This window comes from Hyperolius riggenbachi, chromosome 2 (genome assembly GCF_040937935.1).
Source record: "Hyperolius riggenbachi isolate aHypRig1 chromosome 2, aHypRig1.pri, whole genome shotgun sequence".
Classification (NCBI taxonomy): domain Eukaryota; kingdom Metazoa; phylum Chordata; class Amphibia; order Anura; family Hyperoliidae; genus Hyperolius; species Hyperolius riggenbachi.
The window spans coordinates 72,536,115-72,562,744 of NC_090647.1; the positions used below are offsets into that span (position 1 = coordinate 72,536,115).

The window sequence follows — 26,630 nt, forward strand, 5'->3', positions numbered from 1 at the left end:
CTGACAGAATAATCGATTTTCCGTCCGAAATCAATCGTTCCCGTCGATCCGTTCGTGCAGAAGATTTCGATCGATCGCCGGCAGGTCGGGAGTGCGTCAATAACGGCGTTCGAATGCCCGACGACCGACACTAGCTGCAATACACTACCTGCTCCGCCGGCGTGTATCCCCACTCTCTCCGCGGTCACTTCTCTGTGCTTGGCTCCTCTGCTTCACTGAACTTCCTGTCCCGCCCTCTACTGTTTAAACTCTCCGGCAGGAAGTTCAGTGAAGCTGGAGTCGTCGAGCACAGAGAACGGACAGTGGAGACTCGGGGACACGTGCCGCCCGGAGCAGGTAATGTATGCGGGGGGGGGGGGGGGGGGGGGACGCGGCGGCAGCTTCAGATTGTGAACGGTTTCATGCTGAATTCGGTTCACAATCTGTTTGCAGTAAAGGCAGCCATACGATCCCTCTCTGATCAGATTCGATCAGAGAGGGATCTATCTGTTGGTCGGATCTGATGGCAAATTGACCAGTGTATGGCTACCTTTAGACACTGTCAGGGTTATGCTGGGCTGGTGGTGTGTACTACAGATTACTGTGAGGGGGTGTTGAACTTTCCTCAGCTCATCCTGTGTTGTGTTTTCTGCAGGGCTCACATACAGATTACCAGCTGTGGGTCACCTCCGGCAAGGATGATGCTCCTTATCCGCTTATTGGTATGTTCAAGGAATTTCAGCTTCATCCTAAGCGTTTGCACAGAGCCTTGTCCTGCAATCACACAGATATGAATGTATGAATAGCCGGCCTGTGTGCAGCAATTCCAATCTGTTGTGAAATCACCAGTGCTTTGATTCACCTTCACATATATATTTAGATTTATTTTAAGCTCATGATGTCAAGGACTCTTTGGTGTGCTGGGTGGATTTTAAACTTGTACAGTACTCAATAGAATTCTTTGTACACTGTATCCACTTGCATCGGTTGGAGCGAATGCTGGATTGGAAATAAGAGGTCACCATAAATGGTCATTTCAGCCGTTTGCGATTTTGCTGAGGCCATCTTCTTTGAAGTTGCAAGGTCACCTGCGCTTGTTGACCCAAAAATCGCATGCGTTTGGCAAACGCTCGCAAAATGCTGCAGTCACTGCGATTTCATGGGATCTCATCGCACCACTGTGTGCTGTGCTCCGCAATTATTATTCCCACGGGGACCTTACGGAGGGGAAACCACATGCAATTCTAAAATTGAAGCGCAGCCAGTCTCTTAAAGGACAACTGTAGTGAAAAGAATATGGAGGCTGCCTTATTTGTTTCCCTTTAAACAATACCAGTTTCCTGGCAGCCCTGCTGATCTGTTTGGCTGCAGTAGTGTCTGAATCACACCAGAAACAAGCATATAGCTAATCTTGTAAGATCTGACAATATGTTCAGAAACACCTGATCTGCTGCATGCTTGTTTAGGGCCTATGGCTAAAAGTATTAGAGGCAGAGGGCCAACAGGATAGCCAGGCAACTGGTATTGCTTAAAGGGGAAGTTTAGTGAAAAGTATTTTCCATTAATCACATATCAGTTATTTAATACGTTTCTCAATAGACCTTGTGTTAAAAAAAAGTAGATGACACGATTTCTGCTTCTTAAGACAGCTGAGCTGCATCTTTAACATACTAAGCGACGGACTTCACTGATAGTAGCAGACGGTCCAGCTGATTTATAACAGCTGGCTCACTCACTACAGAGAGCCGTGCCGTTCTCACCTGTAACTAGCTAAATAAATAAACAGGCTGCTAAGTAAGTAACTAATTAGCAGCCTGTTGTATCTATTTATTTAGCTAGTTACAGGTGAGAACAGCAGGGCTCTCTGTAGTGAGTGAGCCAGCCGTTATAAATCAGTTGGACCGTCGGCTACTATCAGTGAGGCAGGGAACACACTTGACTTTCAGTTTTCCGCGCGCGTTTTCCTGCATACTTTTTCTGCACACCAAGTGTGTTTCCATGCAGGAAAACGAGCGCGGTTTTTCACAGCAGCTGATGTAATTGATAGAGAAAACTGCCAAAATGTGAAGATTCAGGATGCAGAATGTCAGTTTTTTTTCTGCGTGCGAACAACACAGTAAGTGTGCACTAGCCCATTGATTAACATGAGTTCTCAGTTTTTCTGTGCAGAAAACGCGCACGAAAACAGTCAAGTGTGTTCCCTGCCTCAAGTCTGTCGCTTAGTATGCTAATGATGCAGCTCTGCTGTCTTAAAAAGCAGAAATAGTGTTATCTACTTTCTTTTTAACACAAGGTCTATGGAGAAACATATGCTCTCCTTATTAAATAACTGATATGTGATTAATGGAAAATAATACATTTCACTAAACTACCCCTTTAAAGGGAAGTAAATATGGCAACCTCCATATCCCTCTTGTCACAGTTGTTCTTTAAAGTGGTATGAAACTCAGCATTTCCTTTTTGTGTTAAAAGATTTACAACATAAAATCTACTGCCACAAAAAAAGTAGCAGAGCAGCATTCAAACAGTTAAAACACAGCAGTTTGTTATTCAGTGGAAAGCTCCTGGCTGCATTGAGAGGTGATAACCTTCTCCTTTGTGTGCATGTTGTAGAACAAGAGACAACTGAGAAGTGATCACTGGATGCATTCTATTCTATAAATACTGTATAGCAGCTATACAGATACATGCAATGGCAGCTTTCAGAGCAGATAATCTGTACTTTGGAAATTTGTAAACGGACAATATTACTTGTGCACAAAAGCAGATAGGATAACTATATAGGTAATGAAAAGTAGGAAAATGGTACACAAAATAGTGATGTAAAGATAAACATTGGTGCACAGATTCCAAAGAGAGAAATATAGACGAGTCATTGAGTCCATATGGTGGTGAAGAGCACACAGGGAGGCAGGCCCTGCTATATAGGCTTATAGTCTATGCCAGGCCAGCATTTTGGGAAATGGGACAGCTCACTTCCGTAATGCTGTTTTATAAGCCGGCCCCACATGTATCATATTATATTTTTACAAATCTGGATCAGAAAGTCTTACTCGTGTTTTGTGCCTTTTTTCTAGGACACGAATACCCGTTTTCGATAAAAATGAGCCACCTTCGTGATGCTCTGCCACAGATCCAGACTGGGAAGGACCCTCCCTGCCCCCTGAACCTGGAGGAGCCCTTCCTGATGGAGCAGCTGCCCCGGGAGATGCAGTGTCAGTTCATACTGAAACCCAGTCGCCTGGCAGTCTGCCAGCAGCTCACTGGTGAGTGTGGTACAGAGGGCCCTGTTATTCCTGCGCGCCGACATAATGAGAGGCCAGAGCAGAGCATTCCAGCCGCCTGAGGTATTTTTCCTAGAACTTGCCGCATGTTTACATATATTGAGGAAAAGTAACGTTTTTCAGGAAACGGTCCTCCGAGGCGGCTTCCAATTACCACAACAGGGAATTTATCAAAATCCATCCCGTTCCCTGTGTAAGTTCATTTCGAAACCCGTCTTTTTACGGCTGTATTAATTACCGCCGAGCGTGATGACCGGGTGTGTGTGCCGCTGTTAAATTTAGATTCCAACAGTGTTAGAGGGGAAAAAATATCCCTTCAGTCCAGCTTTTCTCATGGCTAGGATTAATGATTAATGATCATCTTTAGATTCCCTGATTTCATGCAAATAAAACACGGTCAGATGGGAGTGGTAAAGATGCTGCAATCACTGGATTACTTCACATGTTTAAATAAAGTGAGTAACCTTTGGGCCACTCTGTACTCCAAAAACAGTGCGTGCTTACTGTGAATGAGTACTTAAAGAGGACCTCCATCCTAAAAGAAAAATCCTGCAGTAATGAAGTTATATTTACCCCCCCCCCCCCCTTTCCCCCTCAGCTATTTAATGCAGTAAATAACCAGGCGGTTTTTTTTTTTGTTTTTTTTAATGGTGTGGAGACTATTCTCTTTACCAGCTGCACCCCACAATGGTTGCGCAAGTGTTTAATATTTATTTATCTTTTATTCCTTTTTATAGTGGAATTCAGTTGAAATATATAATGCAGTGTAAAGCCAGCCAGCTTCAGTACAGCACTTGGGTAAAGCCAGCACTCTATTGTGGTGTCCTGTGGCCATAGGTAATCCGTTTTCAAAGGCAAACTAATTATAGATCAGCCTACGCAGGCTGATCTATAAAGACCATTGTCGAGTTCCGTTTCTGCCCGCCCCACATTAACCAGACGCTAAACATGGATTTGTCTTCAAGCTGTCTAGCCACTGATTTCCTAGATATGACTGGACACAACCATCAGAATCCATGCAGAAATATGCATTACTGTCCTATAGCACAGCCGTGAGCAAAGCTCTGTATAGTTAAATTGCATCTCCAGGCACAGATGTAAATGCCATCAAGCAAACAGAACTTAAATGTTTAACCTGCAGCTTCAAGTTTGAACATTTGATCACATGGCCAGAAGCCGAGGAGTAGAGACAGTTTGACTTTGTGTGTGGAGCTGCCAAAGCTGCTTTGATTGCATTATCCTGCTGTTCAGGCTGGAGGGGAGGAGGGGGGTGGCTCTAAATCTGTCTGAAATGTTGTAGGCTACAAAATAAACTATATATGGAGCAGGATGTGGACTTTGTCAGAATACTTGACCAGGTACTTTGGCCTAAGCTAATTAAGGTTGAAGGGGTCAGTTAGGGTTAGGCATTTGTTGAGGGTAATGGTTAGGCATCAGTTGAGGGGGTCAGTAAGGGTTGGGCATTAGTTGAGGCGGATGGTTAGGGTTAGGTATTGGTTGGTGGGTTCAGTTAATTTGCAGTTCAGGTTTGCTTCAACCTAAGCCTAAAACTAAGTCGAAATAAGCATACACCCATCATACTTGCCTCCTGTGTAGTCTACTCATCAATCTATCTCCTCTCCTGCGTTCTGTTTGTCCACTGTGATCGATTGGAATTCGCTGTCCTTAATATAAAAAATGGGCATGATCCCATAACAGCTTCCAGGTCAGCACACTGTTAAACTGTAATATCGTCTACTTGAGCCACAGGGAAACATGGACATTACTTTGCACATCAGCGGCCCTTTCAGTTATAACTACAGCAACTGATATATTTCTGTTCTGACAAAATGTTGTCAAAACTGTAGGAATTATTAAAAGAAAATGGTGAGCTCCTGGGAGGAACTGATAAAGAGGTAAGTATATGTAATATTCATTTGCAGGTACATCATGTGTGTATTTTTTTTTAAATAATTTTACTTGGTTCAGGTTCCATTTAATAGGTTTGGTTAGGGTTATGCTTGGGTTGGGGCGTTTCTGTTAGGGTTAGGCATCGACAGGGGAGGGTTCAAGTGAGAATGGGGTCAGGTTAGGTGATTGTCAAATATAGGGGATGAAATTGGAGAAATAGAGGTTTTGTTTTTTTTTTTCTTCATTTTTTTTCCTTGTTTTTCCCTTTAAAGTGCATAGAAAATAAAGTAATTACTGAAAACAAATATCAACCCCAAAAAGCCTAATTGGTGGTGGAAAAAAAACAAGATCTAGATCATTTCATTGTGATTAGTTGTGATTAAGCTATTGCCAAATGAAAGGGATGAGCACTGAAAGGTGAAAATCACTCTTGTCCGTTAGGGTAAAAACCGCTTTGGGGTGAAGTGGTAAAGCTAAGCTGCATCGGGGCTTCTCTGAGCCGCTCTTTTTAGCGGCTTGGCAAGCAGCAATCTGGGTCAGACACCAGAGAAATGGACACTAGGAAGTCATTTGAGGACAACAATATCTGTATACTATGAAAATGATCTCTTAATCGGCTGGGTCATGTTGAACCTAATGTTGTTCCAGAGTTGCTCTTTAACCTTGGACGTAAAAGAGGGCTCCAGCACTTGGTACTCTCAGCACGGATGTCTCTGAGTTCTGCCGAGGTGTCAGAGGGTCACAGAAGGGTTATGCAGAGAAATATTTTTATAAGTTTAAAGTCTTCGCTAAAGGTCTTTCCGCCCAGTCCCAAGAGGGGCAGCGCAAATCCAAGACTAAAATATATAGAATAATAAAAAGAAACAGGCTGATCGCTCTTATTCCTATCTCAGCTGCCCCGGGAACACCACACCCTGAAAAAGAGAAAAAAAATGGAATTCTTTATCAATGACACATGGGGCCGATCACTGTCATTTTCAGCGGGAATGTGCAATACGAGACGTTTCTGTTTGTCAGGAAGGAGATCCGTTAAAAACCTTGGCGGCCACAGGGGTTAAAGGACTGCAGTTGTGTTTCCCTCCCTTCAGAACGCTTGGCAGGAACGATGCACGTCAAAGTCTTGGCCCGCGTTCCTTTGGTGGGGCTGTTTTGCTGGTGGAATCGAAAAACGCCGTTCTTATTTTACACATAAATTGGCTGCGGGGATCTCGCTGGACAAAGGCAAGTATTTGGACAGCGTCGGTGCTGTGTGCTTTTACTACAGCAAATGAGGCATGTTATTGCCATTAAGAGATGCGTTCAATATTTTATTTTCCTCTGAATCTCAAAAGAAAAACATACAGGTTGAATTAAAAAATCATTTAAAATCATGGGGTGGAAGGGGCTTATGGGAGCTCAGTCTGGGCAGGAGGAGAAAGAGATTACTAGCCATTGATTTCAGAGGCAGAGAGGAGGAGGAGAGGGGATTGAGCTGAGGGCCAGAGATGCTATCAGCTTGCCTCAGTCTAGTGTGACAAACAGAACATGGCTGCCCTCATTGTATCACAGCAATAAATAATCATAAACTGTTTAAGCGGTTTGCAGCTAGATTTAAACTTTAGATAAGATATATAGACAAGTTACTTGTTATAGTTACATTTTTCATCTCGGATCCGCTTTAACCATAACCCCCCCGCCCCCCTTCTGACTCCACCCTAAAGCTGACCACTAACGGTCCAATTTCTAGAGAAAGATCGTTCGAGCTATCAGAACTTCTGATCGGATTGGTTGTAAATAATCTCCATTGGTGGACACAATCGATTATGAATGAGTGAAAAAAATGTCGCCCGAATGAATTTTCGGCGAACGAAAATTTGGATTTTCTTGGTGGTCGTGATAGATAGGAAGCAATGATTGGTTAGTTGATGGTGTAGTGAACGATTTTTCGTCCGATCAGAATTTCTGATCGCTCGAACGATTTTTCGCTAGAAATTGGACTGTTAGTGGCCACCTTAAGACTGCCCTCTGCTGACGCCTGACCCTAAAACCCCCTTCCTCTGCTGCAAATAATTACCCCCACCTACCTGTGCATAGGTGAGATGACCTGCAAAACAGGCACCATTGGGGAGTCACAAGGCCAGGTTTCAGAAACTCTGCCTTAGCAGAGCACCAGCTGAGGGCATTGTTCCCCTACACACACTGCCTGTGCTGTGCCATTCTGTTGTCCGCTATGCCATCAGCCCATCTTCTCCTTCCATAGCAACAGAATGTGTCACTAGCCTACAGACTATCTGTACAACGCTTGGCACCTGTCACTCGAGGGACGGGTCCCGATCCCAGCGGGTGACAGTCTTCATGCATGTGTATGAGGCTTAAGATGCTCATTAAGCGTACAATATTTTTCTCAGATGCAATCCTTCAGGCAGATATGTGCGAACGTAAGTAATCAGAGGGTAATTATCGAATGTTCTCACAAATGGGATGATTGGGCCACTTTCTGTCTGCAAATATGATCGTAAAATTCAAAAGTCTAATCAACAAATGCTGTATTCCAATGGACCGTAGAATAATTTCATGCTGATTTCATCTACACACTGTGAATGAAATCTGCTTGATTATATCTGAGGAAAATATTTTACGGTTAGGATAGTCCTGCAGTCTGGCCAACAGTGTTTTTTTTTTTTTTTTTTTTACAGCGGAGCGCCCACTCTTGCTGTAGATGAATAGAGTAAAACCTCTGTCGTATTTGTAGCAAATTCTTGTGATACAAATTGAACCCATCAACATTCAAGACATTGCAGGATCTCTTTCTCTCTTTATCGAGGTTCAAGACCATGACCTGGTACTTTGCCGGTGTCATAGGGAGGCTTTCTTGAGTGGACTCACCTAGTCTATAGTTTGACTTTATCGGAAGCATTTTTGACAGCTTGCCAGATCGTCTTCTTCTTGCCAGATCGTTCACTTTTTTACCTCAATTTTCTCCTAGGTGATATTTTTACAACTTGTAAATAAAATGCATTTTAAACCACCAGCAAGCAAATACTCAAAATAATTTTGACAGTACTTTTTCATCTTCTTTTTGGTATTTTTTCCATTGCAAAGTGATAACAAGTCATCTTAAATCAAAGCTGAAAAATGATCTCCTAGGAGAAAGCTCAGGTGAAAAACTGAATTGCATATGGGCCTGGGTGAGGTCTCAAACCCTTGGCATCAGTCCTGTTTTGGCTTTTTATGCAATTGATTTACAAGGCTTAAATGGAACCTGAACTGAGTAAAATTGTTTAAAGTAAACACGTGATGTACCTACAAACGAATATTACATACTTGCCTCATCTTCAGTTCCTCTCAAACTCCCCTTTTTCTGTTAACGATCCCTTCCTGTTCTGACAAGATTTTGTCAGAATTGAAATATCTCAGTTGCTGTCAGTTTATATATCAGTTCCTGTCAGTTATAACTGAAAGGACAACTAATGTGCAAGGTAATGCCCATGTTTCCCTATGGCTCAAGTGGGCGATATTAGTTTTAACAGTGTGCTGACCCGGAAGCTGTTACAGGGTCATTGCTATTTTGAAAATGGAGGATAGAGAATTCCTTCAATCACAGTGGACAAACAAGATGGCGGAGAGGAGAAGATTGATATCAGACTGCATGGGAGGTAAGTATGGCGGGTGTAGGTTTATATTTACTTTTCATTTTCAGTTCAGATTTTCTTTAAGACTTGACATTATATAACACTGCACTAATTATGGCTTACGTTCTACTGTTCATCATTGCATCTTATGATAGCCACTGACACTGGATACACCTGAAGCAGTTACTCTGTATACCTGATTGCTGCTGGCTGATGCAGCCCGGTGTTTGTTATACGCAGGTTAGGAGTTCTTTAGGTGGATTTAGGCCGGATCCACACTGAGGGCTCTTTTCCACTATGAAATGCGATAATCGCGTTTCAATTTCCACCATGCGATTGAGCTACTAGGCTCAGTATAGTAGAGCTAAATTGCATCTAAAACGTGGCAGGACGACTATTGCGCTTGGACCAAAATTGCATCGCAATCGGATCGCACTAATGGAAATTGCTGCTGCCGTTTCCATTAGTTTAATGTACCTTGCGTTTTGTGATCGGAATTAAATCGCAGGGTAGTGGAAAGAGGCTCTGAAAGCGATTTTGTGAGCGATTGCGTTTGATTAGCGTTTGAGCACTTGTTAAAAAAAAAATTCTCCCATTCACTTTCATTCAAATCGTGGTAAAGAATCGCCGCGTACGCGAAAAAATGGAAGCGATTGCTGCGATTTTAATGAAAGTGAATTGGAGATTTTTTTTTATTTTTTGTAACGAGCTCAGCAAGCGCTAATCGCTCAAAACATCGCTTATACTGTGGATCTGGCTTATTGTTGATTTTTGGGATTTAGCAGTCACATCTCGGACACCATTCCCTTAGGATGGGCGTTGCTCAGCCACCCACGAGTTAACGATCCCATTTAGCCCCATAAAGGATTGATGTGCTTTTATATACAGAGGACTTGCGGTTCTCGGTCAGTTTCCAAAAGGAGACCTGAAAAAAGCATAATCTGGAGCTGAAGTTGTATACATCTTGTGTGTCATCGCTGCTGGCGGGCGGCCATGTGATCTGGCCATGTCCTGCGAGGCAGCACATTGTGTTTTATAATGGAACTGCGGTCCAGGAAAAGCAGGAATAATACATGGACTAGAGTATAGCGCCTCCACTAAATGTGCTCACTTTTTCCCCCCAGATCCAAGCCAGAAGCCCTTTAAAAGGAAGAGGTCCATCATAAACTGGACCTTTTGGCGCGGCTCGAGCCCTCATCTGGACAACATCCCGCTTTCCCCAACCTCCCCGGCTTCTGGAAAGCTCTTCGGACAGACTCTGCCAGCAATATGTGAGAATGACAACCTGCCCAAAGCTGTCATGGTGAGCTGCCCATGCTGAAGCTGCTTAACAATGGAAACCTCATTATGGGATGAGCATTCCTCTCGTTTTTGTTTTAAGGACAACTGAAGTGAGGCAGATATGGTGGCTAACCTATTTATTTCCTTCTAAAGTGGACCTGAACTCTTGCACAGGACAGCAGGAAAACCGAGCCAAATGCACCCTGTATGTATTGGGAGAGCTTAGCCTGTCTAATTCCCCCTCATTTGTGACTAATCACAAGTTGTAATTTGATCTCTCAGCCAAATCAGCTGGCTGCCTCAGCAGAGCAGCGAATTTGTACACACAGGATGTTAACCCTATGTATGCCTCCATGAAAGCAGGAAGAAGACACACTGCAAATGTATTGCAAATTTTGTATCAGTTGTAACAGTTGTTTTTTCTTTAAAGGTTATTATGCAGTTGCTTATCTTAAACAATAAAACAGTAAACACTTGAAAAGTAGATTAAAATATAAAATAAAACTGGAATATCTTAGTAATTTTTAGGAGAAGGAAGATTGATACAATAGTTAGTTTTATTAGTTTATTTTCACCTCGGGTGACCTTTTAAATAGAGGTGGTCCCCGACTTACGAACGACCCGCCGATACAAACGGCATGGATTCTGTGTTGCCATGGGAACAAGCCCAAAAAAATTTCATTTTGGACTTCTAGTTTTTGAGAAAAATGATTTAAAAAAAATAATAATCAAAAAATGGCTTTTAAACTTGTATAAGCCGGTACAGAGGGCAGAGGTGACACTGGAGGCATAGAGGGGCACAGAGGAAGTACAGGGGGCAGAGATGGCACAGTGTTCTGACTTAAGAACAGATTCAGGTTAAGAACGAAGCTACAGTCCCTCTGGTTCGTTAACCGGGAACTACCTGTAATGAATGAACCTTAATTTACAATTTTCTTCAGAGTTGTATGTGGGTAAAATAAAAGTCTTTCTGTAAACATTGGCTCAACTTAACCTCCCTAGCGTTCTGGACGAGCTAGGCTCGTCCAGAGATGCCAGAGGCTACCGCTCAGGCCCTGCTGGGCCGATTTGAATAATTTTTTTTTCTCTGACACACGCAGCTAGCACTTTGCTAGCTGCATGTTTCTCCGATCGCCGCCGATCCGACGCTACCCGCTGCGTAATACGGCCGCCCCCAGACCCCATGCGCAGCCTGGCCAATCAGTGCCAGGCAGCACTGAGGGGTGGATCGGGACTCCCTATGACGTCACGACGTTGATGACGTCATTCCGTTCGTCACTATGGCGACAGGGAAAGCCCTCAAGGAAATCCCGTTCAGAACGGGATTTCCTGACAGGCATAGGCGGCGATCGGGTGGGTGAGTGTCAATCGGAAGGGGGGGGGGGGGGCGGTATCATGTAGCTAGCGCTAGGCTAGCTACATAATAAAAAAAAAATTGGGTATAAAAAAACCATGCGCATAATCAGAACACCCAGCAGGTTAAAGGAACTGGCACAGATTCTGAAAAGGACGATTGTATAGGTAGAAAATTCTTCAGTTGGACATTGTACGTTTTCATGTCAGATGATGTATTCCCATTCTATGCAGGACCGTGTAAGCATAGGCTTACATATAAGCAGTACTGTTCACAATTCCTTATAGCTGTAGCCCATCCCATCTGATATTTTGGTCTTCTGCTATCGGATGGGAGGGTGTGTATCTGACAATGGTGAGACTGTAGTGGTGGTGTAGGCAGTGGAGCCGTAGATTGTATTGAAGTCATAATACAAAGCAATTTGCAAACATTTACACAGTCCGTAACATTAATGCTACCATACATTTGGAGATTTCCAGAGACTATTCCTTGTAAGCTGCCCAAGCTGTTGACATCCTGGCAGGGCTGGATTTACCATAAGGCACTGTAGGCACTTGCCTACAGGCGCATGATAATGGAAAGGTGGCTTACTCCCCTCCCCTAGTGCCTCCCTCCCTCCTTTCCTACACAGAGTCCCAAGGTGAATGTAAATGAGGTTACTTACCCTGCTCTCAGCATTACACTGATGAGCTCTACCTTCACCTGGAGCACCTCTAGCTATACTTAGGGCCGCCTCTAGCTATTTAATACTGAGAGCATCTCTGGCTACCTAATACTGAAGGGCACCTGTAGCTACCTAAGATGGTAAAATGAAGGGAGGAGGACAGCTGGGACTGCCATAACACTTGTGTTGCAGTTTGATGTGAGATTGTAGGTTCATGGAGGGCGGAGTCTAGGGTGCCGGGACATCTTTGCCTATAGGCTCCTGTAAGGTAAATCCAGGCCTGCATCCTGGTGTCCAATATGGTGATATATAGTGACCGAATTGATGCAGAAAAGGATTAAGATGGAGTGGGGCCCCAGGCAAGATAGCAGTTCTTGCTCACCGCTGACTGTCACCTGGCTTTTTTTAGTAAGATTTTGGGGGGTGCTAGCATTCAGCAGTCCCCCAGACTCTCACCAGGCCCTAGGCGCTGTCTGTTTGCCTTCTGGATGATCTGGCCTTCAATTTGATGACAAAATGGACTTCAAGACCTAAATTAACTTCTGTTTTTATAAATGCATTTCAAATGTGCAATAAATATATTTAAAAAAAAAGTGTTTGAAAAATTTAAATATAAAGATGTTAAGTACTTACTGCCATGGATTGCAAGTGACCAGATTTCTGCAGCACGGAGCAAAATCTCTAAGCTGTACATGGCCCGGCCGGCGATTTTCGGGCTACGCAGCAGAACGGGAGCCGCGGCTGAAACACAGTCGTGGCTCCCAGGGGAGATAAGCCCTTAAGCACCTTGAAAACCTAGGCTCTAAAACCATCTATTTTTCAACATGTGGTACGCGTAACCAGGGGGGTACTTCTGAGGGTTCCAGGGAGTACTCAGACTTTATATATACCGTATATACTCGGATATAAGTCGACTTCGTGTATAAGCCGACCCCACTATTTGACCCTCTTAAGCTGGAATTTTTAATTACTCAAGTATAAGTCTATCTAGCAAAGTTAATGGCTGCACAGTAGACTTGAAGCTTTGCACAAGACATAATGAAAACATAGAGAAATGCAAACTGTATGTATTAAGAGAGTTTAGCCTGTCTAATCCCCCTCATCTGTGTCTAATAAGTTGCAATTTGATCTCTCCTCTGTGTCACCTGACAAGGCAGATAAACTCATTTGAAAGCACAGGATGTTAATATGCCTGCTTCCATGAAAGCAGGAAGTAGACATCACAGCTGATACAAATTCTACAATACATCTGCAAACAAAAGGCGTTTTTCTTTTAAAGGTTATTATGCTATTGCATATCTTTTAGAGCAGAAAGAAAGATCTGATATCCGGTCCGCTTTGAACAATACACCCTTCCCAGAGCCCCAGCAGCCAGCGTCTCTCTATCTCTCCCCACAGTGCTAAATCACCGACAACACACTAAAAATCCCCCCTCCCTCCCAGCACAACTCTGTAATGTTATGCGCTGGGAAGGGTGCTTCTTTCTGTCCCCTTCCCCGCAATGCTAAACTATTTTGTGCTTCCATCCTCTCTCTCCCTCCTCTGTGCGATCTAATGCACAGTGAGCACTGCAGCAGAAGCCAACACTTACAGTTCCATTGCCAGCGCTGAATCCTCTATACACTCTCCATTCATGCCGCTCTCTGTCCAATAGTACAGATCCGGTTCCTGATGTCATGTGACTTCATGTGTCATCGGGAGTCGCACTGTACTATTGGACAGAGAGAAGGAGGGAGTATAGAGGATACCGCACTGGCAATGAAGCTTAAATCGCTGGTGTCCTGTCATGAAAAGCTGCTTGCATCACGGATAGGCTGGCGAGGACAATGATCGGTGGCTGTAACGGAAGGATTTTTAGAGCAGCAACTCCCGCAGCGGTTGTAGGAGCCGCTCTAAATCCCTCCGTTCCAGCCACCGATCATTGTCCTCACCTGCCTATCCCTGATGCAAGGCAAGCAGCTTTTGAAAGGACACTGGCAATTTAATCTCCGCCCCCCGCCATTCGCATCATTGTCCCATGTCCATCTAATTGCTGCTCCTCCGTGAAGTGTCAGCACCTACAGCGAGTGCCAGGGAGAGAGCTACATTATTAATTTTAACAGTTACAATGGGGCAAAGTGAGTAGCTCCTCACATGCTCAGCAGCGGCCAGCATTCTCAGCTGCCGCCTGAGAGAATAAGTAATGAGCGGGGGTTATTCCATTCTCCTGCTTGCAGGGGGCACAGCATTGTGGCATCTAGGAATCAAAGAGCCATGGGATACAATCCGGTTGGCTGGCAGCACTAGTGGGATCATACTGCAGCAGATGCAGAGCATCTGCAGTCAGAAATGTAGGCCGGACGCGAGTATAAGTCGACACCCCCCCCCCCCCCCCTACTTTACAAAAGTAGATCAGACCTAAATTTCTCGACGTATAGCCAAGTATATACAGTACTTGAGTATAAGCTGACCCCCCCCCCCCCCCCCCCAAACTTTTGCCTTAAAAAAAAAATGGAAAAATGTTTGACCCAAGTATAAGGCTGGGGTGGCAAAAGCCACAACACCACTCAAAGCCATGGCCAGCCACAACCATATATTAGAAAAGCTGCATACATTAAGCAGATTGCAATAATAAGCCAGAACATAGGCCTACAATGGAGGTAGACATGCAAAAAACTCCTGTTGCACTCGAGATGAGGTTAACCGGGACTTCCCATGGAAATGGCAAGTGTATGGTCTCCATCAGATGATGCACCACCGTGCATATAGTGGGGGTTAATCAAAGAGCAGTGACTCGACTATAAGCTGGAACTCCCACTTTTTTGGGCCCAAAAATTAAGCTTATACTCGAGTGTGTATATACAGTAATAAATCTTATTTAGACAACAGCAAATGAGTGTTTCAGCTAATTAAAATACATATTTGTCAAGGGGTACTTATGATAATGTTTACTAAGTTAGGGGGTACTTGGTGAGTACTGGGTTGTCAAAGGGGTACATACCAATAAAATGCTGAGAAACCCTGAGAGCATAGATGTAATTTGAGTCTAATTTTTTTTAAATGTTCAAAACTTCCCTGTCTGAACTGGGGCTTTATAAATGACCGCTCCTTTCTTTTTCTTTTCAGTCCATCCGTTACTTTCTATAATCTGTATGATAGACACTCCCCATTCCCTCCTGGTTTCTGGTTTTCCATCTATTCAGTTGTGGTTGTTTCATGCAATTTATAACATTTACCCCAGAATATCATCCAGAACCTCCCTAGCCAGCTGGCGCCCCGCCACACGCCAATGTTTATCTTCTGTTTGTGGCCCTGCGAGAGGTTGTGCGTCCGGCTTTCTAGTAATGAATGCTTAGCTATAAACCATTCTAGCAACTGAGGCTAAGCTCTGCCTATCAACACTAGAATTCACCCAACAGCCGGGAGGTTTTCAGTTCTTTGAAAAAAACCTTCCTAATGTGTCAATTCCTGAAAGGTTAAACAAAACAAAATTAAAGTTAATGGACAACTGTTATTTACAGTAGGCATTAAACATCTGAAAGGTTTTGGACTAATCCGTTTTCACATGGGGGATTCTCTGTTATCTTTATTTTTAAATGCAGTTGTTTAGCCCCCAACTGCCAAAATAGCATGCCAGCAAGTTGAGAGGCTGGTCAGCATACTTTTATTTTGATCCTTCACAAGAAGTGATTTTGTAAAGGATAAAGCAAATCCTGAGAATACCCATGAGATGGGATATCTTAGATTTTTTTTGGCTACTGTAAGTGACAGCAACATAGAAGAAAAGTAATTTACAGTGTATTTTACTCTGGGAAAAATGTGCTTATAAATATGTCATTTACATTTTTACAATTTTTTTTCACAAAAGTGGTCCTTTAATGAAAAATGTATTTTGCCCCTGTAGGACATGCTGTCTGTACTCTGCCAAGATGGACCCTTCACAAGAGGCATCTTCAGACGCTCAGCTAACGCCAAATCCTGCAAGGAAATGAAGGAGAGGCTCAATATGGGATTTGATGTGGATTTCGGCTGTGAATCGATTTTTGTCACTGCTTCTGTTCTGAAGGTACACAAAGCCAGGATTGGCTGCTTTTTTGTTTTGTCATGATTTTTTTGTTTGTATCTATCTATCTCTCTATCTATCTCTCTATCTATCTCTCTATCTATCTCTCTATCTATCTCTCTATCTATCTCTCTATCTATCTCTCTATCTATCTCTCTATCTATCTCTCTATCTATCTCTCTATCTATCTATCTATCTATCTATCTATCTATCTATCTATCTATCTATCTATCTATCTATCTATCTATCTATCTATCTATCTCTATATATATATATATATATATATATATATATATATATATATATATATATATATATATATATAAAAAATTTTCTTTTTTTTTTTTTTTTCTTTCCTGCATCAGAGATTACTATTTTGCATTTTTATGTAGCTGGCATCTTCTGCAGCTCTTTACAGAGTGTATATATAAGGTGGCCATACACTGGCCTGATTTGCGCCCGTTTCGACAGCAGATTCGATCACTGGGATCGAATCTGCTGCCAATCGTTCACGCTACACGCCGAATTTCGATCCATTCCGTCCGATCCCGTCTATCGCGCCGTGCGGAAAATAACAGTCGATCGCCCGCGGGTAAAGAGCGCATCGCTAGCAGCGTTCAAGTGCCCGACGACCGACGCAATAGAGCTGCAATACATTACCTGCTCCGCCGGCGCGACTCCCGGGTCTCCGCTCTTCTCCGTATCTGCTCTGGTCTGGTCTCCGGCATGCTTCCCTTCTTCCTGTCCCGGCAGGAAGTTTAAACAGTAGAGGGCACTCTACTGTTTAAACTTCCCCCAGTCAGGAAGAAGGGAAGCATACCAGAGACCAGAGCGGAGACGGAGAAGAAGAAAAAGAGCGTTGACCGGGGGTAGTCGCACCAGCGGAGCAGGTAATGTATGGGAGGGAGCGGCGGCAGCACCACCACAACAGATTGTGATCGGTTTCAGGCTGAAATCGGTTCACAATCTGTTTGCAGTAAAGGTAGCCATACGATCCCTCTCTGATCAGATTCGATCAGATAGGGATCTGTCCGTTGGTCGAATCTGATGGCAAATCGACCAGTGTATGGCTACCTTTAGTCTTGTCACTGAAGGTAGCCATGCATCTAGCGATTTTGGTGGCTGGTCGATCAAGTGAAGATCTCCCTCTGAATCTGATCGAAGAGAGGTCTATTGGCCGCCATAAACCACAGGCCTATTCCCGATTGATTTCAGCATGAAATGTTGTAGGAATTGGCCTAGTGACGCTGCCTCGCCACCGTCCGGCAGCATACCTCCTAATGTATGTTCCCAAAGCCCACCTCCCCTTCCTTCCCTGGTGAAGTTATACTTTACCTGCTGCCATCCACGCTGAGCGTACATGTATTTCTATATTTGTGTTTGCGTTCATCTGCGATTATCCCACGATGGTAACGGCGTGGGATAATCACAAATACACAGCGCGGGTGGCAGCAGGTAACGTATGTCGAATCCTGTATGCAACCAATTTCAGCCCAAAATTGATTTTGTTGATCGGGCATGTTCTTGGCAGCACCTATTTTCATCAGATTTGATCATTCTTGAACCTGGTGGTCGATCTCTCACCATGTCTACAGATGTATGGCCATTTTATCTGTCCCTCAGAGCAGGTCACAATCAAATCCTTACCATAGTCATTGTGACTGTATGTTTTGGGATTTGGGAGGAAACTGAGTATCCGGAGGAAACCCACACCGACACGGGGGAGAGCATACAAACGCCATGCAGATAGTGCCCTATATCCACTATGCCACCATCCTGCCCTAATAAAATCATGATGACATTTGTCAGCTGAGAAAAACAAACACGCGTCACTTACAACAACCCTGACATTTCTCTTAAAAGGACCCAACAATTCTCTTCCTCCTGCACTTGCTGTTCATCCCTATTCCCCCTATTCCTTTTTATGGACTGTTCCTGAATGCCTATAATATATATTTTCTGTAGGGATGTGTGTTCTGTACTTCAGAAGTTATGGCGTTAAATAAATCAGTATTCCTAATGCAAAAAAATATACTGAAGTGCTGCAGATTTTGATTAGAACTTTATTAAAAAGCCAATAAATACACAATAGTGGTCCTTTAACTCTGAAACCTTAAAGGGAACCTGAAGTGAGCGGTATATGGAGGCTGCCATATTTATTTCTATTTAAAAAATACCGGCTGCCTGGCAGTCCTGCTGATCTTGTTGGCTGCAGTAGTGTCTGAATCACTCACCTGAAACATGCATGTGGCTCACCCAGTCATAAACGCCTGATCTGCTGCATGCTTGTTCAGCGTCTGTGTCTAAAAGTATTAGAGGCAGAGGATCAGTAGGGCTGCCAGGTAACTGGTATTATTTAAAATTAACGAAATATGGCTTCCTCCATATCCCCATTGTTTTCAGGTTCCCTTTAAACCTAATTTCTAACACACGGCATCCCTCCTTTTCACTTACCCCTCAGCTCTCAGCCTGAGCAGTGATTAGATCTGTACTCCTAAGTGTTTTAAGCCTACATCTGGTTGGGATTACTGTCTGCGTAATGATCAGTCCTGACATTATTTTCCTCACACAGGACTTTCTGCGCAATATCCCTGGCAGTGTCTTCTCATCTAAACTTTATGACAAGTGGGTTTCTGTAACCGACCAGGGAACTCATGGCGAAAGAATAAAGTGTGTCAAGAAGTAAGTATCAAACTTTAACCCCAGTAATGCAGTCACTATAAACAAATACTTATAACACTGCTTTTCTATACGTTCTTCTGGAAGTATAGAAAATAATGTAAGGAAATGGTACCAATTTTTTTTCCATTTTGCCATAAGAAGAAATGAACACTTTTTTTTTTTTTCTGTTTTTATTGCCACTAGTGTCACAGTTTTGAGATTTGCCCTCTTCCTATCCTAGTGAACCGTAAAATAAACTTTAATAAAATGTTCCCAAGTGGGAAGAGAGGTAGATATTGGTTGCAGTTGGAAAAAGTTCTTTCCCACAATGGAACGAGGTTCACAGACTGCAAACTGTCAGGACCATGGTCATGACATCACACTGTGGGAGGGGTTCGACCACAATATCAGCCATACAGACCCTCCCTGATGATCTATTCGAAAAAAGGTCAAGATAACTTGTGGGAAAGGGGGCATCAGCTACTGATTGCAATGAAGTTCAATCCTTGGTCAAAGTTCCTCTTTAAAGGGGAACTGAAGAGAGAGGTATATGGAGGCTGCCATGTTTGTTTTCTTTTAAAGCGGACCCAAACCAAACATTTTTTTTTTAATTCAAAATATTTAGTTGCACCACTCTGACACATACAAAAATAAATAAACACTCCTTCAAGCCTATGAGCATTTCAGTGCATCCTTTAACCCTTCTCTTTTCATAACTAGGGTTATACAGGTGGCAGCCATAGCAATTCCTCCTTTGCTGGACACCATCTACTCCACCAGTTTGCCGGATTATTTCCCGGCAATATGAAAGGAAGGGAGGGGTTTCTCCAATAAATGTAAAATATTTTATATTTGTCATCATGCAGCTGAAAAAAGGTTGCTATTTATTATTATAATTTAGAAAATAGATTTTATTTCTGAAATCTTGTATTTTTAATTTAGGTCCACTTTAAGTAATACCAGTTACCTGGCAGCCCTGCTGATCCTCTGCCTCTAATACTATTAGCCATAGCCCCTGAACAAGCATGCAGCAGATCAGGTGTTTCAGACTTTAAAGTCAGATCTGACAAGACTAGCTGCATGTTTGTTTCTGGTGTTATTCAGATACTACTGCAGAGAAATAGACCAGCAGGGCTGCCAGGCAACTGGTATTGATTAAAGGGAAATAAATATGGCAGCCTCGGTATACCTCTTACTTCAGTTCCCCTTTAAGGACCAGAGCCTTTCTTTCAATCTGTCTGTTTCGATAACTGTGATCGGCTCACAGTGCTCACCTGATAAGGAGTCGGTGAACTGGCTCCTTACCCATGAGAGAAAGTTTGGCTGTCACTTGAGGAAACTGGAGGTGTAAAATCTATGCCACATCAGAGATGGACAGCGACAAGTGCGGCGTAGTCTTTCTTCTGCAGTCCCGAGCTGGTTAAGTTAGCCGGAAAAACATTGCCCTGTTCTCAGTTATTACTGACCCAGTACTCCTTACATCTTCCAAGCTTCTTACTGTCTTCTTTTTCCTTCCAGGTTATTAGAGAAGCTCCCGCCAGTTAATGTCACTTTACTGCACTACCTATTTGGGGTCCTGCACTGCATCGAGCAGCGGTCTGACACCAACCAAATGACTGCATTCAACTTGGCCGTGTGCATCGCTCCCAGTCTGCTGTGGCTACCGAGTCCATCCAGCCCAGAGGCAGAGGGCGAGTTCACAAGAAAGGTGACCAACTATGCTTGTGGCTTTCATAAATTACATCGCTAGTCATCTGATCCTGACTTCCACCACTGCAATACTCACAACTGTAGGGCGGGATTGATACATTTTGCCTCTTAAGCCGAGCATCTCACGCCATGGCACAATCCAAGTCGATAATGTTGTTACGTTAGAAGTTTCTTGGCTCTCTGAGGCACAATGCTGGAGATGTGAAGAGATAAATACTTCTCTCTGTTGCCTGGGATTGTGGCCAGTACAACCCTTCTGGAAGAATATGTTTGAGTTGGACATAGAAATGGAATTAGATCCACTGTGTCCAATATCTACAGTGACCGAGGTCCTGGCCGGGACGTCCTGTGTGATGTCATGAATTCACAGGAGGTGTCGACCTGGGGATGGCATAGAAATGGTTCTCTGGCCAAATATTAAAGGGGCACTATGGCGACAAATTGTAAAATTTAAAATATAGGCAAACATAAACAAATAAGTATGTTTTTTCTCCAGAGTAAAATGAGCCATAAATTAGGCCCGGTTCACATTAGCGGTTGTTTGCCAAACGGACCGGATGACCTGACCGGATCCGGACCGGATCCGGATCGGAACCGTACGGTTCTGATCCGGATCCGATCCGGATCCGGTCAGGTTGCATCAGGTGGTAATCAGGATGCGATCCGGATCCGTTTGGCAAAGTTAACGTAAAAAAAAAAAAAATGTTGGGGTCTGGGAGGTCAGCAGAAGGGGGACCTGTGGAATCAGGCCCTCTGCTGTTTAGCACTCACCTCCACCTCCGACATGCTGCCAACATCCTGCCAACACCTCCAGCTCGTGCTGCTCCACTCCAAAATGCTTGCCCATGTGTCCCCAGCCAATATCGCCGCAAAAATCCGCATAGGAAGTGGGGTAGAAGATCCGGATTTCTCAGCCAGTGTGTTGTGCGGCCTCCGGTTCCCATTTGTTTGTATTGGCCGGATGGTGCAGTCCGGCTCCGCCCCGGATACGGCTGCCGGAGGGGCCGGATGAAAAAATAGCGCATGTTGGAACGGAGGCCGGAGTCCGGATCCGGCCCGGATCCGGTCCGGCTCCGGTTCTGCAGAACGGACCCATGTGAACGGACGCATAGGCTTTAATTGCTATGCCGTGCGTCCGTTCCGTCCGTTCTGCAGGCGGTGCGGCTCCGGCACGGCGATTCCGGAGGGCCACCGCAAGTGTGAACCGGGCCTTACTTTTCTCCTATGTTGCTGTCACTTACAGTAGGTAGTAGAAATCTGACAGAAGTGACAGGTTTTGGACTAGTCCATCTCTTCATGGAGGAATTCTCAGGGATTTATTTATTTTCAACAGCACTTAGTGAATGGCAGTTGCTCTGTCCAACTGACAAAAAACTGTGTAGCTAGCAAGGAGGCTGGCCAGCATCATTGTTTAAATCCTTTTTAGGGAATGTCTTTATAAAGAGTCTTGCTGAGAATCCCCTATGAAGAGATGGACTAGTCCAAAACCTGTCGCTTCTGTCAGATTTCTACTATCTACTGTAAGTGAGAGCAACATAATTTGTTTCATTTTACTCTGGAAAAAAATGTACTTTTTATTTGTCTGCACATATTTTAAATTTTAAAATTTTTCGCCATAGTGCCCCTTTAAGGGCTAGAATAGTAAGTAAAGCCTGGTACACACATCTAATCTTGACCGGCCAATGTTGCCACCTCCATATAATATGAGGACCAACAGATTTTGAATACTATGAACAGATTGTGTATGTAAGTTCTCATACTACATAAAGGTGTTAAAATTGGTCAATGACTGGTCAATTTAAAATTGGTTGTGTGTAATAGGCTTAAAGGATACATGAGGCAAATAAAATTAAAATCAGATTTACTTATCTTGGGCTTCCGCCAGTTTCTAGAAGCCAATGTGTCCCTCGCTGCTGCTCCGCTCTCTGCCAATCTCTCGGGGTCACTCGTAGCAGCCGCTGACTCTGCCAAGTACTGAACGCTCCTGGCTAGTGTTGGGCGAACATCTAGATGTTCGGGTTCGGGCCGAACAGGCCGAACATGGCCGCGATGTTCGGGTGTTCGACCCGAACTCCGAACATAATGGAAGTCAATGGGGACCCGAACTTTTGTGGTTTGTAAAGCCTCCTTGCATGCTACATACCCCAAATTTACAGGGTATGTGCACCTTGGGAGTGGGTACAAGAGGAAAAAGAAATTAGCAAAAAGAGCTTATAGTTTTTGAGAAAATCGATTTTAAAGTTTCAAAGGGAAAACTGTCTTTTAAATGCGGGAAATGTCTGTTTTCTTTGCACAGGTAACATGTTTTTTGTCGGCATGCAGTCATAAATGTAATACATATAAGAGGTTCCAGGAAAAGGGACCGGTAACGCTAACCCAGCAGCAGCACACGTGATGGAACAGGAGGAGGGTGGCGCAGGAGGAGAAGAAGGCCACGCTTTGTGAGACACAACAACCCCGGCCTTGCATGAGGGCAAGAAGCGTGCGGATAGCAGGCTTTGTACCGCCATGCAGTCATAAATGTAATAAAGATAAGTGGTTCAATAAACAGGGACCACGCGGCAACGCTAACCCAGCAGCAGCAGACGTGATGGAACAGGAGCAGGCGCAGGAGGAGAAGGCCACGCTTTGTGAGACACAACAACCCAGGCCTTGCATGAGGGCAAGAAGCGTGCGGATAGCATGCTTTGTACCGCCATGCAGTCATAAATGTAATAAAGATAAGTGGTTCAATAAACAGGGACCACGCGGCAACGCTAACCCAGCAGCAGCAGACGTGATGGAACAGGAGGAGGCGCAGGAGGAGAAGGCCACGCTTTGTGAGACACAACAACCCAGGCCTTGCATGAGGGCAAGAAGCGTGCGGATAGCATGCTTTGTACCGCCATGCAGTCATAAATGTAATAAAGATAAGTGGTTCAATAAACAGGGACCACGCGGCAACGCTAACCCAGCAGCAGCAGACGTGATGGAACAGGAGCAGGCGCAGGAGGAGAAGGCCACGCTTTGTGAGACACAACAACCCAGGCCTTGCATGAGGGCAAGAAGCGTGCGGATAGCATGCTTTGTACCGCCATGCAGTCATAAATGTAATAAAGATAAGTGGTTCAATAAACAGGGACCACGCGGCAACGCTAACCCAGCAGCAGCAGACGTGATGGAACAGGAGGAGGCGCAGGAGGAGAAGGCCACGCTTTGTGAGACACAACAACCCAGGCCTTGCATGAGGGCAAGAAGCGTGCGGATAGCATGCTTTGTACCGCCATGCAGTCATAAATGTAATAAAGATAAGTGGTTCAATAAACAGGGACCACGCGGCAACGCTAACCCAGCAGCAGCAGACGTGATGGAACAGGAGCAGGCGCAGGAGGAGAAGGCCACGCTTTGTGAGACACAACAACCCAGGCCTTGCATGAGGGCAAGAAGCGTGCGGATAGCATGCTTTGTACCGCCATGCAGTCATAAATGTAATAAAGATAAGTGGTTCAATAAACAGGGACCACGCGGCAACGCTAACCCAGCAGCAGCAGACGTGATGGAACAGGAGCAGGCGCAGGAGGAGAAGGCCACGCTTTGTGAGACACAACAACCCAGGCCTTGCATGTGGACAAAAAGCGTGCGGATATAGCAGCAATGCTTTTTGCCGCCATGCAGTCATAAATGTAATACAGATGAGAGGTTCAATAAACAGGGCCCGGAAACGCAACACCATCCCAGATGTTCATTGGTCATGTTACTTGGTTGGGGTCCTGGAGTGTTGCGTAGTCATTTCCAATCCAGGATTGATTCATTTTAATTTGAGTCAGACGGTCTGCATTTTCTGTAGAGAGGCGGATACGCCGATCTGTGACGATGCCTCCGGCAGCACTGAAACAGCGTTCCGACATAACGCTGGCTGCCGGGCAAGCCAGCACCTCTATTGCGTACATTGCCAGTTCGTGCCAGGTGTCTAGCTTCGATACCCAATAGTTGAAGGGTGCAGATGGATGGTTCGACACAGCTACGCCATCTGACATGTAGTCCTTGACCATCTTCTCCAGGCGATCGGTGTTGGAGGTGGATCTGCACGCTTGCTGTTCAGTGGGCTGCGGCTGCATGGGTGTCAGAAAATTTTCCCACTCCAAGGACACTGCCGATACCATTCCCTTTTGGGTACTAGCTGCGGCTTGCGTTGTTTGCTGCCCTCCTGGTCGTCCTGGGTTTGCGGAAGTCAGTCTGTCTGCGTACAACTGGCTAGAGGAGGGGGAGGATGTCAATCTCCTCTCTAAAGTCTCCACAAGGGCCTGCTGGTATTCTTCCATTTTGACCTGTCTGACTCTTTCTTCAAGCAGTTTTGGAACATTGTGTTTGTACCGTGGATCCAGAAGGGTATAAACCCAGTAATTGGTGTTGTCCAGAATGCGCACAATGCGTGGGTCACGTTCAATGCAGTCTAGCATGAATTGAGCCATGTGTGCCAGAGTCCTACCAGAATCCTCATCATCCTCTTGTGAGCGTTGTGATAGTTGTTGTGATGCATCATAGTCGTCACCTTCCTCCTGGTCTGCTTCTGCTGACCATTCGCGTTGAATTGTGGAAGTCCAACGTGCACCGCTCTGGCCCTCGTCAGTGGTGGCATGAAATTCCTGCTCCAACTCCAGCTGTTCCTCCTCCTCTTCTTCGTCATAGCTGCTGGGGCCAGCGTTCCCTGAGGCGGATGGCCTGATGTTGGTACCATCACGCTGATCGTTTTCTCCTTCAGATTCCCCCAGTTGCATCATGACAGCTGTTTCCTTGATTTTTAACATCGACCTCTTCAGTAAACACAGCAGTGGTATGGTAATGCTGACTGAAGAGTTGTCACTGCTCACAAGCAACGTGGATTGCTCAAAATTTTGGAGGACTTGGCAGAGGTCCAACATGTTGGCCCAATCGGATCCACAGAAGCTTGGCAGCTGGCCGGATGCGCCTCGGTACTGCGCCGTCATGTACTGGACCACTGCACTCTTCTGCTCGCAAAAGCGGGCTAGCATGTGCAGCGTAGAATTCCAGCGCGTAGGGACATCACACAGCAAGCGATGGTGGGGGAGATTGAAGCGCTCCTGCATCTTGGCGAGTGCCCCCGAAGCAGTACTGGAATTTCTACAATGTTTGGACACTCGACGCACCTTCAACAGCAGATCGGGCACGCCTGGGTATGTCCTCAGGAACCGCTGAACTACTAGGTTCATCACGTGCGCCAGGCAAGGGATGTGTGTCAGCTTAGCCAACCTTAAAGCGCGAATGAGATTACTCCCATTATCACACACAACCATGCCCGGTTTCAGGTCCAGCGGTGCCAGCCACAAATCCGTCTGTTCCTTTATTCCCCTCCAAATTTCCTCCCCTGTGTGCTGCTTATCCCCAAGGCAGATTAGCTTCAGCAACGCTTGCTGACGCATGCCAACAGCTGTGCTGCACTGCTTCCACGATCCTACTGCTGCTGGGTTAGCGTTTCCGGATGAGGTACAGCTTTGAGATGCGTTGGAGGAGAAGGAGTCAGAGAGGTAGGTGCTGCTGTTATCCAGTGGGAGGGACGGCGGTGCAGCTGTTTGTGGCGTGGGCAACACCCGTGCCGTAGCAGGTGAGGAATCGCTGCCAGGCTCCACAAGGTTCACCCAGTGCGCGGTAAGGGAGATGTATCGACCCTGGCCGAACGCACTCGTCCAGGTGTCAGTGGTGAGGTGAACCTTGCAGGCAACGGCATTCTTCAAGCTTCGGGTTATTTTGCTGACCACGTGCTCATGCAACTCAGGCACTGCAGAGCGCGCAAAGTGGTAGCGGCTGGGAACCACGTAACGTGGGATGGCCACTGACATCATGCCCTTGAAGCTGTTTGTCTCCACCAATCGATATGGCAGCATTTCGCAGGCCAGAAGCTTGGCTATGCTGGCTGTTACTGCCACGGCCCGGGGGTCATTTGCTGGCAATTTCCTCTTGCGCTCAAACATCTCCGACACAGACAACTGAACCGTAGCGCTGCACACGGAAGGGCTGTTGGTTGTTGTGTTTGATGAACACTGGGAGACCTCAAGAGCACTACTCCGGAAAGTGACAGTGTCAGCGTCGTCTGATGTTTGTGAATGTTGTGAACCACGCAATGGCTGGGCTACTGCTGCTGCTGAGGCGGGTCTGG

The 26,630-nt window shown here is 45.1% G+C and overlaps 1 protein-coding gene across 1 annotated transcript in view; it reads left to right on the plus strand.

The window, feature by feature from the left end:
• The window catches only part of ARHGAP20 (Rho GTPase activating protein 20), a 182,627-nt gene that overhangs the window by 138,477 nt on the left and 17,520 nt on the right, over positions 1–26,630 (plus strand). The window contains exons 8-13 of the mRNA XM_068266910.1: positions 635–701; positions 3,057–3,245; positions 9,889–10,067; positions 15,947–16,108; positions 18,678–18,787; positions 20,285–20,474. Coding sequence (XP_068123011.1) covers positions 635–701; positions 3,057–3,245; positions 9,889–10,067; positions 15,947–16,108; positions 18,678–18,787; positions 20,285–20,474 — 897 coding nt within the window. The remainder of the gene's footprint in view (positions 1–634; positions 702–3,056; positions 3,246–9,888; positions 10,068–15,946; positions 16,109–18,677; positions 18,788–20,284; positions 20,475–26,630) is intronic.